Source organism: Zingiber officinale, chromosome 5A, assembly GCF_018446385.1.
Source record: "Zingiber officinale cultivar Zhangliang chromosome 5A, Zo_v1.1, whole genome shotgun sequence".
Classification (NCBI taxonomy): Eukaryota; Viridiplantae; Streptophyta; class Magnoliopsida; order Zingiberales; family Zingiberaceae; genus Zingiber; species Zingiber officinale.
Genome location: NC_055994.1, coordinates 117353684 through 117370539, shown reverse-complemented (window position 1 = coordinate 117370539; position 16856 = coordinate 117353684). Strand labels below are relative to the sequence as shown.

Sequence of the window (16856 nt, the reverse complement as noted above, 5' to 3'; positions counted from 1 at the left end):
AATTTGAAAGGAAGATGTGAGGGGTATATGGGGTTTAAAGAAAAGTCAATTACATAAACAAAACTGATTTGAGATTTGAATATTACATTTGACCAAACCATGCATCACATTCAATGAAGGGAAAATGTATGCAACTCATTCCAAATAGTTGGAACTTGGAACCATGGTTTCAAGTGCCGATTGATATCAATTAGAAGGTTAAAACATAACATTTGGGGGGCCACTGACTAATATTGAAACTATATCAATATGGGTAAATATCATTATCTTGAATGTGACAACACAAATCTAGTGATCCCAAATTAGAGACCGTCACCATAGGTATCATCAAAAGTAGTCAACTAAAAACACTATAAAGGGGAGAAGAAGAGGGAAAGTACCATAGAGCACCTACAATAATAAAAAAGAGTCACGCCGAAGTCAAAGAAATCAACGCTAGAGTGAGAAATTGAGATGTATTTATATACTACGCCATGTCATTTCTAGTTCTAGTTCTAGTTCTAGTTCTGTAAATCCAACTCCTAATCCAATTCCTAATGGTCTATTGATGTATATTGATGAACATGATGAGAAATTGGTTTCACAACAAGATGCCTTGAGAATATTCTTTATTTTGCATCTTGGAAAAGTATAGGAATGGTCTAACTAGGATTCTACAAGAACTTAAACTTCATTTAATGCATGATACTCATTTTGGTAGCAATAAGTAATAAACATTAGTTGAGACACTTATATTTTTGTAGCATTACATTAAAATTTGATTATGTTGAGTTTTCAATTGTTATAAACTTATATTTAAAAGTAATCATTATAAGTGGAAAAAATTATAGGACTAAAACACATACAATGATTGTCATCGGTATTGAAGAGTGTCAAGTGTCGGCATGCTACAGTTCCAAAACTATACCATTTTGGTCATCATTGAATAATTCTTTAAAATTTGTTTGGTTAACCCTGCCATAGTATGTTGTTTTAACATAGAAAGATCTATGTTCAACATCTTAAGTGAGATAACACAATAATTTACCAAGTAATCAATCTATAAGTTTGAACAACGTTTAAAATATCATGTCCACACTTTTACATATTCTCAAAATATAATAATTACATTAATCCATGGATAGTTTAAAGTTTTCAAATAAATATAACATACCAAATCTTAAAATTATCAAAATATATCGAAAGAAGTCAAAATTGAAGATCAATCTTCATGACTATTATAAATATAAGGTCTCGAACTTGATACTTCCGCAATAAAACTTAAAACGGAAGATTAATTTTCATTGTTGTTGTAAATGCAAGTTTTTGGACTTGATGTCTTTACAATAAATTACAATTGATATCAAAACTAGAATTCAATATTCAACATATCAAATATAATCTAATAGTAAACATTTATAGTAAACAAATATTCATAAAAATATTTTTTAAATAATATATTTTATATTTAAAAAATACCAAAATTGTATCAAGAAGACACGATACGATTACTGTATCGTTCTAATCGTATATTGAAACTCTAGCACGGCTTGATATTTTAAACCTTGTGTTGAGTTAATAGTTATATGAATATCAAAAAAATATACATGTTTAGGTCCCACATGGGATATTAAATCATTAGGAGTTATACCAAAAGCATATAAATACATGATTTGAATTGTTCTCATATAAATACCAATGTAGTTTCTCTCCTATGGTTGGATAGATTTTTTTTTTCTTTCTTAATCTGCTTAGGACCCTAATCATGGGTTTAATGTAGCGACACAATTTCCCCTCGCACACTCTATTTGTCAACCCATTGAGACTAGCATGGCCAATTTGTTCCCTCATCGATTTTGTGACTGCCATCAACATCATTATCACCATCATCTGTGTTGTTAAAGGCGCACCCGAGGTGTCAGGCGCACAAGGCACTAGGAAAAACACCTTTTCCCACACGAGGTGGGCGTTGTTCGTCAGGCGCGCACCTAGGGCACCTTTGCACCTCAATTGAGGCGTGATCGAGGCGCGATCGTGAAGATTTTAAGCCAAAAAAACCATTTGATTTGGTTTGGGATTAGGGCACGGAGAAGAAAAAGATAAAAGGGAAGAAGAAAAGAATGCAAAGAAGCAAAGAAGAAGAAGAAACTTGAACCTGAGCTCTCCTAGAGCATTTCCGTCCGCCGTCGTAGTTGCTTGAGTCGTGTCGTCGTACCCAAGTATGTGTTTTTTCCTCTTTTTTTTTTTTTGTTTTTTTGTTCTTCACTATTTCTTCTTCTTCTTCTTCTTCTTCTTCTATTATATTCTTCTTCTCTTCCGTTATTTCTTTTCTTCTTCTCTTCTTCTTTTTCTTCAGTTCTCTTCTTCCGTTATTTCTTTTCTTCTTCTCTTCTTCATTTTCACTTTTCCTTCTTTTCTTCTCTTCCTTCTGGTATCTTCTTTTCTTCTCCTTTTGCTGTTTTTTCTTCTTGCTAAGTTGCTGGTTCGTGTTCTTGCTTTCTTGTTGCTATTCGATTTTGTTTTTTTTCCCTGTTTTTCTAGGTTGTGTTCTGGCTACTAACTGCCGTCCAGTTTTGCATTTTTTCCCCTATTTTTCTATTTTTGCTAGTTCATGTTCAGTGTCCTAACTGCTGCAGTCCGGTTTTTTGTCCTATTTTTCCATTTTTTTTCATGTTTTTCTTTTTATTTTTGTCCTTTTTTTCTATTGCTGGTATAGTGGTACAATATAGATATGATGCAAATACATTGTCTACCTTCTCACATTTACATTGATCATGTTATCAAGTTTGCTAAGGAACATAATCTATTTTCTTTTACTTAGTTTGTAATACTTCTTGTTCAATATTCAAATCATTCTTTTTGTTCATTTTGAATTTTAGGTTCTTTATAATAGTAGATGTTATAATAAACTAAACGAGATCACAGAAAGAGCATATGTTGATAAGAGAGAGGTATGAAAAATTTATCTATTTTACTTAGTTATTCCTTGCTTATACTCGAAAGTAATGTTTCTTTATTTTCACATTGTCTGGGCTTTGCAACTGAAAATTTTCCCTAGAAATTGTTTTACTAATCCATCCTTTTTAGTTTACCATTTATACAGGAAAGTAATGTTTCTTTGTTTTCACTTATAGAAGCATATTTTGTGAACTAAAGATTTTTCAAACAAAAGCATAATTTGCTAGTTCGTGTTTAGTGTTCTTGCTGCTGTCCGATTTTGCTTTTTTTTTTTGTCCTGTTTTTCCATTTTTTTGTCCTGTTTTTCTTTTTATTTTTGTCGTGTTTTTCTATTGCTGGTACAATATTTTTCTATTGCTGCCTACTGGTACAGTGTTGATTTTATTTTGTTTTTGATTTTTCAGACTATTTTCTTGTTCAATTATCATGGAAGGTAGTAGTGATACTCCAACATATATATCAAAAGATCCGACATGAATTATTTTCAAAGAGTTAATCCGAATAACAAAAATGATTTGATTTGTAACTTTTGTCAAAAAAATTACAAAAGGGGTATCAATCGTGTAAAACAACATCTTGTTGGGGGTTTCGAAATACGACTTGCAAAAAATGCCCGTCTCATGTACGTGAAGAAATAAAAAAATTTCATGGAGAAAAAGACGAAGAAAAGTAATCTTTCTAAACTTGCAACATTGGACTTTGAGGATGTAGATCCTCTTGGTGATGATATTATGGATGATATTGGAGCTAAATCTGTGCCGCCTATAAGTTTAAGTACAAGTTCTAGAACAGTGAATACATAAAAAAAGGCCAAGACAAATAGGTCAAATGGATACGTATTTTGCTCCTAATGTACAAAAAAAAAATGTTGAAAGTAGAAAGGGTAAAGAGAGGCAAACTATGATAAATGAGGTATACAAGAAAGAATTGAGGGTAAAAACTTATATGGCCATAACTAAGTGGATGTATGATGCGGCAATTCCTTTTAATGTCGTTAACTATTCAAGCTTCAAAAGAATGTTGGACTTGGTTGGCCAATTTGGTATAGGTCTAAAAGGACCTAGTTATCATGAGGTGCGGGTTCCTTTTCTAAAAAAGATTGTTGATAGTGTGACAAATGATTACATTAAGTCGTGTGAAACAAAATGAGCCAAGTATGGTTGTAATTTGATGGCAGATGGGTGGGCAGACAAAAGGCAAAGGACATTGATTAATTTTTTAGTGAATTTACCTAAAGGTTTAGTTTTCATCGAATCGGTTCATGCTTCTGATTATGCAAAGATTGGAGAGAAAATATTTCAATCGCTTGATTGATTTGTGAAGCGTGTAGGAGAAGCAAATGTTGTTCAAGTTGTTACGGATAGTGCAAGTAACAATGTGCTTGCTGGTAAGAATCTATTTAATTCTTTCTTATCAATATGTTTTTTCTTATTTATGTTAAACTTATCTAGTTTTCTAACTTCTTTTGTAGGAAAATTATTAGAAGCAAAAAAGGCTACACCTATATTGGACTCCTTGTGCTGCTCACTGCGTCGACTTGATCTTAGAAGATATTGAGAAATTGCCTAATTTTAAAACAACATTGAAGAAGGCAATGAGTGTGAATACTTACATTTATGTTCGCCCAAACATGGTAAATATGTTGAGGCAATTCACAAGACAAAGAGCTTTGTCGGGCGGGTGTCACAAGATTTGCTACTGCTTTTCTCACTCTTGAAAGGATGCACTTATAGAAGCAAAATTTAAGAAAAATGTTCATTTCAAAGGATTAGATAGAGAGTAAATGGGTAAAAGAAGCGGCGGGGAACAAGGTAGCTAAAATCATCATGACACTTAGATTTTAGAGCAGTGTTGTGCATATTTTAAAGATATGTCCCTTTAGTCCGTGTTCTGAGACAGGTTGATGGTGCAAGAAAACCTACAATGGGCTATATTTATGAGGCTATGGATAGGGCAAAAGAAACAATTATGAAGACTTTTAAGGAGAAAGAAGAGAAATACAAAGAAGTGTTTGAGATCATTAATAAAAGATGGAAATGTTAACTTCATCGGCCTTTGTATGCTGCAGGACATTATTTGAATCAGAATATTTTTATTCATACACAAATTCAAATATCTGTGGAGAAGTGATGAATGGTTTGTTTGAAACTATGGAGAGATTGGTTTCAAGCGATGTTGAGCAAGATAAAATCACTACTCAGTTCTCTATATATCGAAAGACAGAAGGGCTATTTGGGAGGAATGTGGCAATTAGACGTAGAAGAGCATTATCTCCAGCAGAATGATGGGAAAACTACAGAGTAAATACCCGAGAATTGTAAAGATTTGCTATTAAAGTGCTTAGCCTCACTTGTAGTGCTTCCGGCTGTGAACGCAATTAGAGTGTATTTGAGCAGGTATGTAATAAATATAAATGTATAATATTATTAGTATGTTACTTTTATAAGTAGAAATATTCTTTGCTATTTTATTATACTTATTGTGATTTTTAACATTTTGTAGATTCACAGCAAAAAAAGGAATAGGCTAGCTCAGCAGCGTTTAAATGATTTGGTATTTGTAAAATACAATCGTGCATTAAAACTTCGGTATGATGCACGTGATAAGATTGACCCCATCTCTTTGACAGATATTGATGACAGTAATGAATGGTTAATGGGTAGAATGAATGGAGAAAGTGATAATGAAGAAGATGAGTTGGTTTTTGAAGGTGATGACTTGACATGGGATGTCGTTGCTAGGGCTAGTGAAGCTAAAGAGCCTGAATATTGTACTAGAGGAAAAAACATTGCATCCATGACCTCTAGTTCACATGCTAGACATAAACAAAACGAGAAGGGAAATATATCTTCCTCTATGAGACACTCATCTCTAAGACTTAGAGATGGAGGAGGAGAAGAAATTAAATTTGAAGAAAATGAAGATAAAGAAGAAGAAGAAGAATACAATGAGAATGATCTTGAGCTTGATGATTAATTTGACTTATTACGCTTGTTTTGATGAACTTTCTTAATTTAGATTAGAAAGTTGAAACTTGAAAATTTGAAACTTTTATAAATTTTATCATGGTGTTGTTTTGCTTGTCATATTATATGTTTTATGGCTAGTGGTTTGATATTTGTGTGTGTGGAATATTAATAGTTATCATATTTGACATATTATATGTGTGTGTCAGTAGTTTAGTAATTAACCTCATGTTCAAGAGACGCGCGCCTTAGGCGTGCATTACGCCTCGGGCTCTAGGAGTCCTTTGTGCCTCGATGCGCCTCGCGCCTCTAACAACATTGACCATCATCAAGCATAAAGCTTTATTGATGTATCATGTCTAAAACTCATCATCTTTATCAACAATTGCACAAAATAGAAGATGTCAATGCCCAATGCACCAATGTCTACTTTGGCACTCAACCTAGAACTACATCATCATTATCATTCAATGTCACTTATCTGCTCGACGTAAACTCCCCTCAACTCTAGGGCGTCCTCTTTAATCTGCTCAATTACAATTCAGTGTTATAACAAGCAAGTTAGATTTCATTAAAACTATATAATTGCAAAAGCTCCTCTTGGTCATATATTGGCTTCTTAGATATCCTTTCTTGATGTTGCCTACCATTTCTAGGTGAAAAGTGTAGGATAGATTTTGTCGATGGGGTGAATAGCGAAATCAATTTTCTTCATTCTTTCTACAGAGTTGTTAGTTTGCACAGCGGAATAATAAAAGTAAAAACAATAAGAAAGAAAACACCAGATTTACTTGGTTCACACCCCCCAAGGTGCTACGTCCAAGGCCATGCACAAAGCGATCGTCCACTAGTGTCTTTCTCCATTCTAGAGTCTACCAGAGGCATAAAAACCTCTTACAAATTTTGTAAGGAAATCACAAGTACAAAAATACTGAATAGATGATATAATAACAAGCATAAAAGAAAAACAAACTCGTCGATCTCCGGTTCGAAAATCCTAAGTGCGAAGGCGCTCATCCTAGATCTTCATAGATCAACAGGTAGAACCTGCAGCACTGTTTGGAGCATGAAAATGAGAATAGATTGTTTGTAGTTGATGCTTCAAGAGGCTACCTCGACTTCCCTTTTATAGAGGAACACCCTCCGATCGACTGGAGCTTAGTCAAAATTTATCCGAGGACCGACTCGCGCAAACCTGATCACGTTGACTTCTGGTTGACCGAAAGGGTCCGATCACCGAGACCAATTCCCAAATTGTCCCGCTCGAGCCTTCGTCCAGCTGTTGTTTCATGCAAAAACAAACCAGCAAACAACAAGCAAAAGATGCAAAACCCAGTACTTGGTTTACCTAATCTACAAGGTTCATTTTACTCCTCCAAGACTTCTCTCTTTGCCAAGTGTTCAGCTCCCAACTGAACCACCTTTAACTTAACCTAGTTTCCAACTAGGTCTTCAATTGCTATATGGTTCCCAACTAGGTCTTCCCTTTGCCTAGTCCCACTAGGACTTGCACTACCTTGTCCCACTAGGTCTTTCCATCATCCTGCCAAGTATCTAGTCCTACTTGAACTTCTCACTCACTTCAAGGCTTCAAGTCAATCTTGACTTTGCTTGGACTTTACACTCAACTTGATCAACCTTGATTAAGTTATTTGGCCGCTCTTGACCAAATTCCCTTAAACATATTGTTCAAACAAATATTTAAAATCCTGAAGGCTGATTGTACCAACAAAAAGGTTGTTGCATTGGGAGAAAAAAAAAGATTAATTAAATCTAAGGAAATGATGCTCATCATCTCATGTAGTGATAGTCACGTGCTCTATCCAAAGCCTTTAACACCAATGCAGGGAAAACTCACCTCAACACCAATGAAGTGTCCTATTATGTGAGTGCCCTCCTCACCCCAATCATTTCTACACTCCACCCACTATCATGCAAAGCGAACGACAAGTGATGCCAAATTTGATTCTTATATGATCTTTACCCAAATCCTTTGTGTTAGTGCAAAAGAATCCCCTTCTAACTCTAATATCATTCTAGTCCAAGGTGAGTTGTGTTGAGTTTAAGTCTCTAAACAGTGTTGTATAATAAATACTATGCCAATATGGTGTTAGTAAGTATTTACTTTCAAATAATTCTCATTAGTATTTGAAAGCAATAAGTTAGAAATTATTATAAGAATCTCAACCACCTTGCTCAGAGTTTATATGATATATATCTCATATCATCTTCTGATTTCGACAAACAAGCTATAAATTTTTAACTTTCATTCTACTTGTTTTCTTTCTTTGATAAAAATAATACCAAAAATTGTTTCAATTTGTTTCCCTTGTACGAAGTAGGAAATCACTAACTAAAGAAAGAGTTTTACTGTGTATGCAATATGTATTCTACATCCGGAAACCAAGTGTGTATAAATGTTTGTTCATCTAAATTAATACTTGCAATAGCAATAGAAGCAATATTATTTTTATAAGCTGAGAATAATTAAAATGAGACTAAAATTTTTTTCGTAGTCATTTTCATCTACAAGAGTAAAGTATAACAATTTTTTATTTTTCCTTTGCAAAGTTAAAGGGTAATCTGGTGCATGAAACTTCTGCTAATGCGGGTCTCGGGGAAAAATCGGACCGCATTAAGTCTATTGTATGCAACTTTACCTTTGCAATACATTACAAGAGATTGTTTTTGCGACTCGAACCCATGACCATTAAGTCATACAACAACAACTTTACCATTGCGTCAAAATTCCCTTTTTTAGTTAATGTCAAAAATATATTGTCACTTGCTCTATTAAACGTTGTTACCCAAGTCCTTATTACTATTTGACAAGATACAAAGATTGATATCTATTTAACTTTTCCAGATTTTTAATATCAAAATAAAGCTAAATTAAAGAAACTATATTGTTAGTAGGATACAATGTCGTCTTGGATACATTAATTGTGTAAAGGCTTCATTTACTAAAAAATAATTAAATTCTTAGTTCAAACTTCACTAAGGCATGTAGTCAATTATTATAACATTCAAAATAGAAAAAGATAACTCAAAGCAAAATCTATGCAATTTACATTGCTTGTTCTAAAAATAAAATATTTCTGTTGGGAACATCACACTCATTTCATTTCATTGAGCATAACCTATAGTTAGTAACACTCTTGAAAATATATATATATATATATCCCTATTGAACCTTTAATTAAGCTAAAAAAAAATTCAATACAAGAATCACTACTTGAATGTATACAAAATCCCAACGTTTGTTATATATTAAGTCTTGCTTTCAATTAAAGTTTTTGCTACTATTTAATTTTGAATTTTATTGGTTATTTAAGATTAACCAACCAGAGTTTTAGATTTAGAAACCCAATCAAAGTGTAATTGGAGTGTGATGGAGTCCTTTGGTAGGGTTTATCATCTTGGTCGAGCGGGTTTAAATTTGGTTTAATTCGTGCTCGATTTGATCGTTTAAGGTTGAACCAAACTTATTTTATTTCAAACTGAATTTAGAGGTGTTGTCTAGTTCAAGTGGCCAAGTTTTAGATGAAATTTTTTTCTCTCTCGCTCATTGTACTCTCCTTCCTCCCACTTGATCCCTCCGCCTTACTATTCTCTCTCTCGAATATTTGCTCTCTCACTCCCTCACACCTGGCATCACCATTGATCTAATCGTGAAGTTGAAGCACTAGATCAAGCCTTTAGTGGGTTAGCTCCTTCATTCTCTATCTCTAGTAGGTCATCCTCTCTTCCATTTGTGATCTTGCTCTCACTCTCCCTCTCATCTCTTGCAAGTTAATTTCTCCTTCAACAATAGTGTCATTCTCACCACGTTGTTGTTATCAATGTTTGTGTTGATATTGACATTGTGTGCATCTTGGTATTAGTGCGAAATGATAAATCTTGATGGTGTTGACCGGCATGTCTCGAGATTTTAATCCATGTCATGGTCTCCTTCACCAAACTATGGCATCTCGCCATGTTAAGTTACAGGGACATGCAAGAAGGTGTATTCCCTTGATTGTAAACTAGGGGACACTCTTAATTTTAGTTATTGTTTGTTATTCCAACAACCTTCTCTTCTGAAAGTCAATGTTAAAATTTCAATTTACTAGACACTTTTCCTTCACAGGGAAATGCTCACAAACTCAATTCCTAGATAGCATTTTCTCTTGTTTCAAAGTAAAGTTGGAACTCTAATCTCAATTTGCCATTGTTATCACACACAATTGATTCATTGGTCTTTATTCCAAGTAGATGTCAAAACATTATTATTTTCTCATCTCTTGAAGTAATATCAATTTGTACTTGATTGCTTTCAATATTAACGGATCATAAAATGGATGTTAGACTAATCTCTTTTTCTAATCCTCACAAGCAAGGTTTAAAATTTCGACCCGTGCCGAGGTTTCGGTCCGGGACCGGAACGATACGGTTTTGGTACCGTATCGTGCCGTGCCGATATAGTTTTGGTATTTTTTAAATATAAAATATATTAATCAAAAACTAACATATTTAACATAAATATTTAAAAAATAAACAAGATAAAAAAATAATTTTTTTAAAAGGAAAAGATATAAAAATAGATAAATAAATAAATAAATAAAAAATTTATTATAATTTTTAAATTAAAATAAATGAAATATAAAATTAATTAGATAATTTTATTAGGGTTTAATAAAATCTCTTTAAATTATCTCCACCATAACTAGGAGTTTATTAAAAAAATTAACCTAAGTTTAATTATAAAAAATTTGAAATCCGACACCACTCTCGAGCCCGCACTACTTCGGTGATGTCGCAGGGTTGCGCGACCAACCATGGCCGCAGGGATTGCATGACTCCTTCGGCGCGACCACGTTGGTCGTGTGACCCTCTACAGTGACCGCAAGGTTGCACGATATCTCCACGGCGACAGCGGAAGGGTTATGTGACCTCTCCGCTACTGTTGAAGGGTTGAGCGACCCCTACCACGGGATCGCGCAACACGTCACACCTGTCGTGGGCCTGGTGCCGAGGTCGTGCCGGTACCGGTCGTCGAGCGGAACGAGACATTTTGCCCGTTTCGACCATTTCGGCATAGCACTTTAAACCATGCTCACAAGTTGTTAGTTCATATTCGGAACATCAGTACCATGGGGTATCTTCAACTATAGAGGGAGTTAACCAAGATTTATCAATTCCTTAGAAGATCTTATCAAGTCAAAGTCTTATTCAAAGACTGTCCCCAACTTTAGCCTAGAGAATTCCACCTAGTATCTAAACCATTTTAGCAGTTTTTTATCATCATCTTCATAGGGTATCTTATCATTTTTTTCCTAGTTGAGGAACTTTTTATATATTATCTAACAAGCTAGATATCTACATCAATCTATGTCATACATGAGGTGAGTGTCAGCAATAGTTGTTATATGAACATTATAATATGATGTGTCATGTCAAAGTCATAAATATGACTGTAAATTTTTCTCCTTTATTCCAAACAATAGAATTTTTTCCATCAATTAAATCTTTGGTTTTCCAAAGATCTAGGCCAACAAAAAGGAAAGCAAATGGCAGAAACAACACAACTAGCACTGGCAAATCAGACAAATAACAAAATTGAGATAGTGAGAATCACCAAAGAACAAGAACAGAATTCATACGTGGATAACAACTGTTGATATGAACCCCAACAGAGGCAAGGATTTCTTTTATTTCAGACTCCATCGAGAGAAGAGTTGGAGAAGGGCTGGGCCAGTCTGTTCCATTCAATGAAACAGGTTTCCATATTCCCCGAGTAATCTCAGCAGAAAAATAACTAATTATAGCAGCAATAGAAGCAGGCAGGAAATCCATAAGATCTCTCAAACCTAAAGAAATTTTAGATTTGTTATACTAAAATAGAGATGAAATAATAAAAATGTTTTGGGACTACTATTTGGGTTTAAAAACATGGAGCAACATTAATGCTTGTTATGAGAGATACACTACAGTGTCTAAAATGCAAGTTCTCTTTAATGATATACAGGCTACTTTTATAACTGAAATAACACAAGCTTTATCTAAAAGCCACCGAAGAACCTGATCACATGTATATACTGTCTCATGCTCCAGATGGCACCTTAATTGGCAGCTAAGACAGAAAACATTGTAATGAAAATCAAAAAATGATGTATACTGTCAGAATTAATCACATTCAAAATACATCACTTAGGTACTTATCCTCATTTAATTTCTTAGAGATATAATCTTTCATAGTTAGGTAGGATGAGGATATGATTCCAATTTCATATAGAGATGATTGCTAACGGCAAAAGAATTGTTGCATTCTTCCATGACAGCAACATTTCAAGTATAGAAACTAAGCCAGTTTTTTTCAACTTGATGACTAGCAGCAAGGAGCAGATGGGTGTTGCATATATTTCGACCAACAGAGAGAAAAGCCGAGGCATGTGAATGAATATAAAATGGTAGAGATATAGAATCCTAAAAACAGGTGAAAGAAAGAGTATCACAGGAAAGTCAAAAACGAATACAGGTATTTGCACGTTCTTTTAAATAAATTCATCACTAGTTTTATCAGTAATGAGGATGGAGTTTGTTTACATATTTTAATCATGTTTTACAAATGACCAGCTGGCCGAGGTTGCATGTTGCCTAGGCATTTACAGTACATATCAGATCACATATAGCATATGCAATTGACTTTAAAATGGACATCATATAACTGGCTTTTTCACCAAGGTACCAAACAGTTCGATATTAAGCAGATTCTGAAATTGCTGAAAACAGATTTGAAGAATCTGAATACTGGACGCCTTCAACATATTTCAGCAAGAGCAGCTACTGCTCGTCAGAATTTGGAAGAGGTACAAGATGCTGGACTAACCCAGGGAACCATGCCCAACAATTACAAGGAGGTGCAACAATCCGTAGCCCGCATAAACGCTGCAGAACATAGTTTCTATGTGCAACGTGCCAAGTTGGGATATTTCAAGTAGGTGGACCGTAATACCTCCTATTTTCACGCACTTGTAAAGAGGAATAATAGGCGTAATGAAATCACAATCGTGAAGAAAGATGACAGTCTTACAGAATCTTTTGAGGAGGTGCTACAGGCCTTCACGACTTGTTTTCAAAGACAGATCGGCACATCAGTGGACCGGTCAGCTTTCCCCCACTCTTGTTTGCAGTTTGGGCCAGCATAATCAGCTTGTCCACCTCCCTACATTGGATGAGATCAAGGCGGCATTGCTTGACATAAGGGATTATCGATGGCTATGGATCAAAAATTTTCAAACAAGTTGGGACACAATTGGAGGGGATTTTACTGCAGCTATCCTGGAATTTTTCATCAGTGATAAATTTCTCCGAAGATGGAATCACATTTTGATATCTCTTGTCCCAAAGTCAGCCTATGTGAGCACAATATCAATTATAGACCAATCTCTGTTGTACAGTGTGTTACAAGGTTTTTTTTAAGCTTTGGGCAAGCAAACTGTCGACCACATTGGACCATATTTAGATAATATCCACCTGGCCAGGAGCTTTTTCGAAAATACAATAGAAAACGCATCTCACCCTGGAGCATTATGAAAGATTGACCTTCAAAAGACTTTCTACTCGGTACATTGGGATTTCTTGCATGAGGCACTTATTGGGTTGAACTACCCGGAACAATTTGTTGTATGATTATGGAGTGTGTGACTACCACCTCATTTTCAGTAGTCATTAACGGAGGATCTTTTGGACTCTTAGCTAGAGGCATGAGACAGGGTGACCCATTATAACCATATTTATTTAGCATGTGTATAGAGATTTTTGGGAGGCATACACAAACTATAGGATTGTGCTTCCATTTCCACCCTAAGTGTGCTCATATCATACTAGCTCATCTAGCCTACGCGGATGATCTACTTCAATTCAGTAGAGGTGATGAAGCTGCAGTTACCATATTGACTATTTGCTTACAAGGGTTTGAAGAGACAGCAAGGCTTCAGGTTAATAGACTAAAGTCATGTATTTACGTTTCCATCACGGGCTTTCAAGAGGCACTATGCCCTTCAGATACCTTGGGATTCCACTAGCTGCAAAGCGTCTTCGGATTTCGAATTACAACCCACTACTTGATTCTTTTTTAGTGCAACGGATAAATGCTTGGCCGAAGAAGATGCTATCATATGCGGGCAAGGCACAGCTTATTACTTCCATACTCTGGCTATCTATTCCACCACTACCACTTGGCATCATTGATCATATTTACAACATATCATTCATGTGGATATCAAAGCACCCACCAGTGTCATGGGCAGATATGTGCAAACCCAAAGAAGAAGGTGGCTTGGGATTTCATGATTTATGAGCTTGGAACTTAGACCTTTTGGCAAAAGTACTTTGGTGGATACAAGCTGAGGATGTGCTCTGGATAAAGCAGGTGCATCACACTTACATGAGGCGTGCAAATATATGGGCATGGGAGGTAGCCTATTTGGATTCCCCTCTAATCAAGCACATACTGCAGATATGAAATCTTTTATTATTAGATATTCACTCCCTGGAGGCTACTGGACAAAGATTAGCAGAGTGGTTTGTTCAAGATGGCAGATGACTCATGCATATGACTTCTTTAGATATCCTAGTCCTAAGAAGACATGACCCGAACAGTCTAGAAGACCTACTTATAACCAAGTCATACAGTCACACTCTAGATGTTGGCAAAGAGGCATCTTCCCACAAGAGATTACATGGAGGATCGACAATGCATTTTTTGTAGACAGGCACTCGAGTCGTAGGAGCACCTATTCTTCGGGTGCCCCCTAGTATGGAGTTATGGAAGAGCATTTGGAATTGGCTACACATGCGGCAGGAGATGTCTACCGACCGAAGGACATTGAGAATCTTTGAGATATACTATCGTGGGAGTCGAATGTTGACAAAGATCTGACATCTTGCCTTGTCCTCTTTGGTTCACATCTTGCCTTGTCCTCTTTGGTCCACTATGTGTGCAGAGCGAGAAATAGTAGTTTCTTTGATAAGGTACAGGCTGTGAAGATTTTTAGAAGTGTGCAAATTCATGTATTCTTGTCCTTAGGAGTGTACTCTGATCTGACACTTTGTCAATCATGAGTCGCTACTAAAGTCCACTTATTATACGCTTTGTCAGTGCTATATATAAAATTTTACTTATCCAAAAAAAAAAAATTGACTTTTAATATATAGGACTAGACCGCCTAGGTTGGCACATGCAGTCTATGTGGCCTTAACCTATGTAATCCACCTCCATTCATTATCATCCTCACTACCTAGATTATCACGTTTTACGGTCCCTTGGTTTGTCTCGTGCAATCTTCTCTAATTATTTACGGAACTCAAGCAATCAAGCCGCCAACATGACCACGCTAGGTCATTAGTATAGGGCTACTCTAACACCACCTCAATGCTCTTCATCCTACAATCTCTGGGCTATTTCATATCATCCTTCATCCTTCGCTAATTTCTTCACACCTTCAAGGCACTCATCATTTAATCATCACTCAACCTAATCAGCCACAAGCTCTCTAAGCTACATGTGTGTTCTAACGAGTCTCTACACACTCAAATGCACATATTAAAACACAATGAATCCAAGACCAATTTTAAGCACTTTGTCCAAACATCAAAATTTAAAGTCACGCCGAACCACTTGGGGTATAACTGCACCACAAAACAATGGCAAACTTCACCTTTAGAACGTTTCAAATTGTATGATAGGACTAATTATTGGTTTTCACTTGGATCTTCACGCAATCAAGCAACAACTTAATTTGCTAGACAAGTGAAACATTAAACACGTAAATAAGCACTTGGTTTGAAAACTTGACACTCAAAGCCTTGAGAGTGGACTAGATGCATCTTCAGTGAAACATGTTACCTATAGCTTGCGTTTAAAGTACAGCAGATCTAGTTTTTCCTACTTAGGTTTCATAAAATAAAATCCAGAGAAGAAAGCATGGAAAGAGTCAAGACAAAAAGTGCATAAAACCTGTAGTCAATTCACGGGATGAGAGCCTCCCATGGGCACATGCAGTCAAAACAGCTTCAAGAACAAAGGGAAGTGCTTCTAGTATCTCCCATGCAGGGAGCATTGGTCTTTGAAAAGAATCTTCAGTTGAATTAACAGGTGATCCACTTATGCTGCTGCTTGAGTTTGATGAAGGATTACCAGAAACAGGTCCACATTTTGACATTTTTCGGCAAATCATGCTCAGAATCTTATTAGCAAGTTGGTGGACAGGATTTTTACTAGAAAGACCAGAAAGGGTTGAGGCTATACAAGCTTGATTCTGGAAGTACCAAGCCCTTAGTCTTGGAAATGAGTCAATGTAAACTGGTTGACTTGGCGGTGCATTAGAAAGAGATAGTCTATCTGCATCAGGAGAGTTCTGCACACCCAAACGGCTATTGTGCATCAGTAAGAGATAGTCTAGTGTTAATTCCAGCCTAACAGGACCTCCACGACCTGCTATACAGTGTTCCTGAGGTGGCTTGTAGAACTTCCACAACCGAAGAAGAAAGAGGAATGCACAGGAGAAAACTGTGTAAACAGAGGATTCCTCAGAAGTGCTTGATCTATGACTGGAAAGGGGTGAGAGTGACCCAAAGAACTCACAAAGTGGCATTAAAGTTGCTGCAACTTCTGGAACCTGAGAGATACCATTAACTTAATTCACTGATGAGAATAAAATGCAAGTAAGATAATGAAGACAATTAAGCATACATTATGCATTTCAAACAATCATTGCTTAAATTCCCATTATTTTTATCTATAAACATGAAAATAAAATAAATAGACAATCATTATATAATAAGGTATGATAACCATCCTAGAAATGAAATATATCATTAAGGGCACGTTTGGTTCAAGTCATCATCTATAACCTTGGTTATATGATTACCAGGTAATCACATAACCAAGGTTATGGGGAATATAACATA

General features: G+C 35.6%; 1 protein-coding gene and 1 long non-coding RNA gene across 2 annotated transcripts in view; both read right to left on the bottom strand.

Moving 5' to 3' along the window:
- Positions 1-3168: 3168 nt before the first annotated feature.
- Positions 3169-10384, bottom strand: LOC121981467. Its single transcript, XR_006111819.1, has 2 exons — positions 7017-10384; positions 3169-6958 (listed from the first exon to the last, which is right to left on the bottom strand). It is a non-coding gene; the product is annotated as an uncharacterized LOC121981467 (long non-coding RNA).
- A 134-nt stretch (positions 10385-10518) lies between these two features.
- LOC121981465 (mediator of RNA polymerase II transcription subunit 33A-like) overlaps positions 10519-16856 on the bottom strand; it is a 36014-nt gene continuing 29676 nt past the window's right edge. Inside the window, exons 10-11 of the mRNA XM_042533996.1 lie at positions 15904-16564; positions 10519-11752 (exon numbers count right to left, since the gene is read on the bottom strand). Of these exons, the coding sequence (XP_042389930.1) occupies positions 11517-11752; positions 15904-16564 (897 nt within the window). The 3' untranslated portion in view covers positions 10519-11516. The remainder of the gene's footprint in view (positions 11753-15903; positions 16565-16856) is intronic.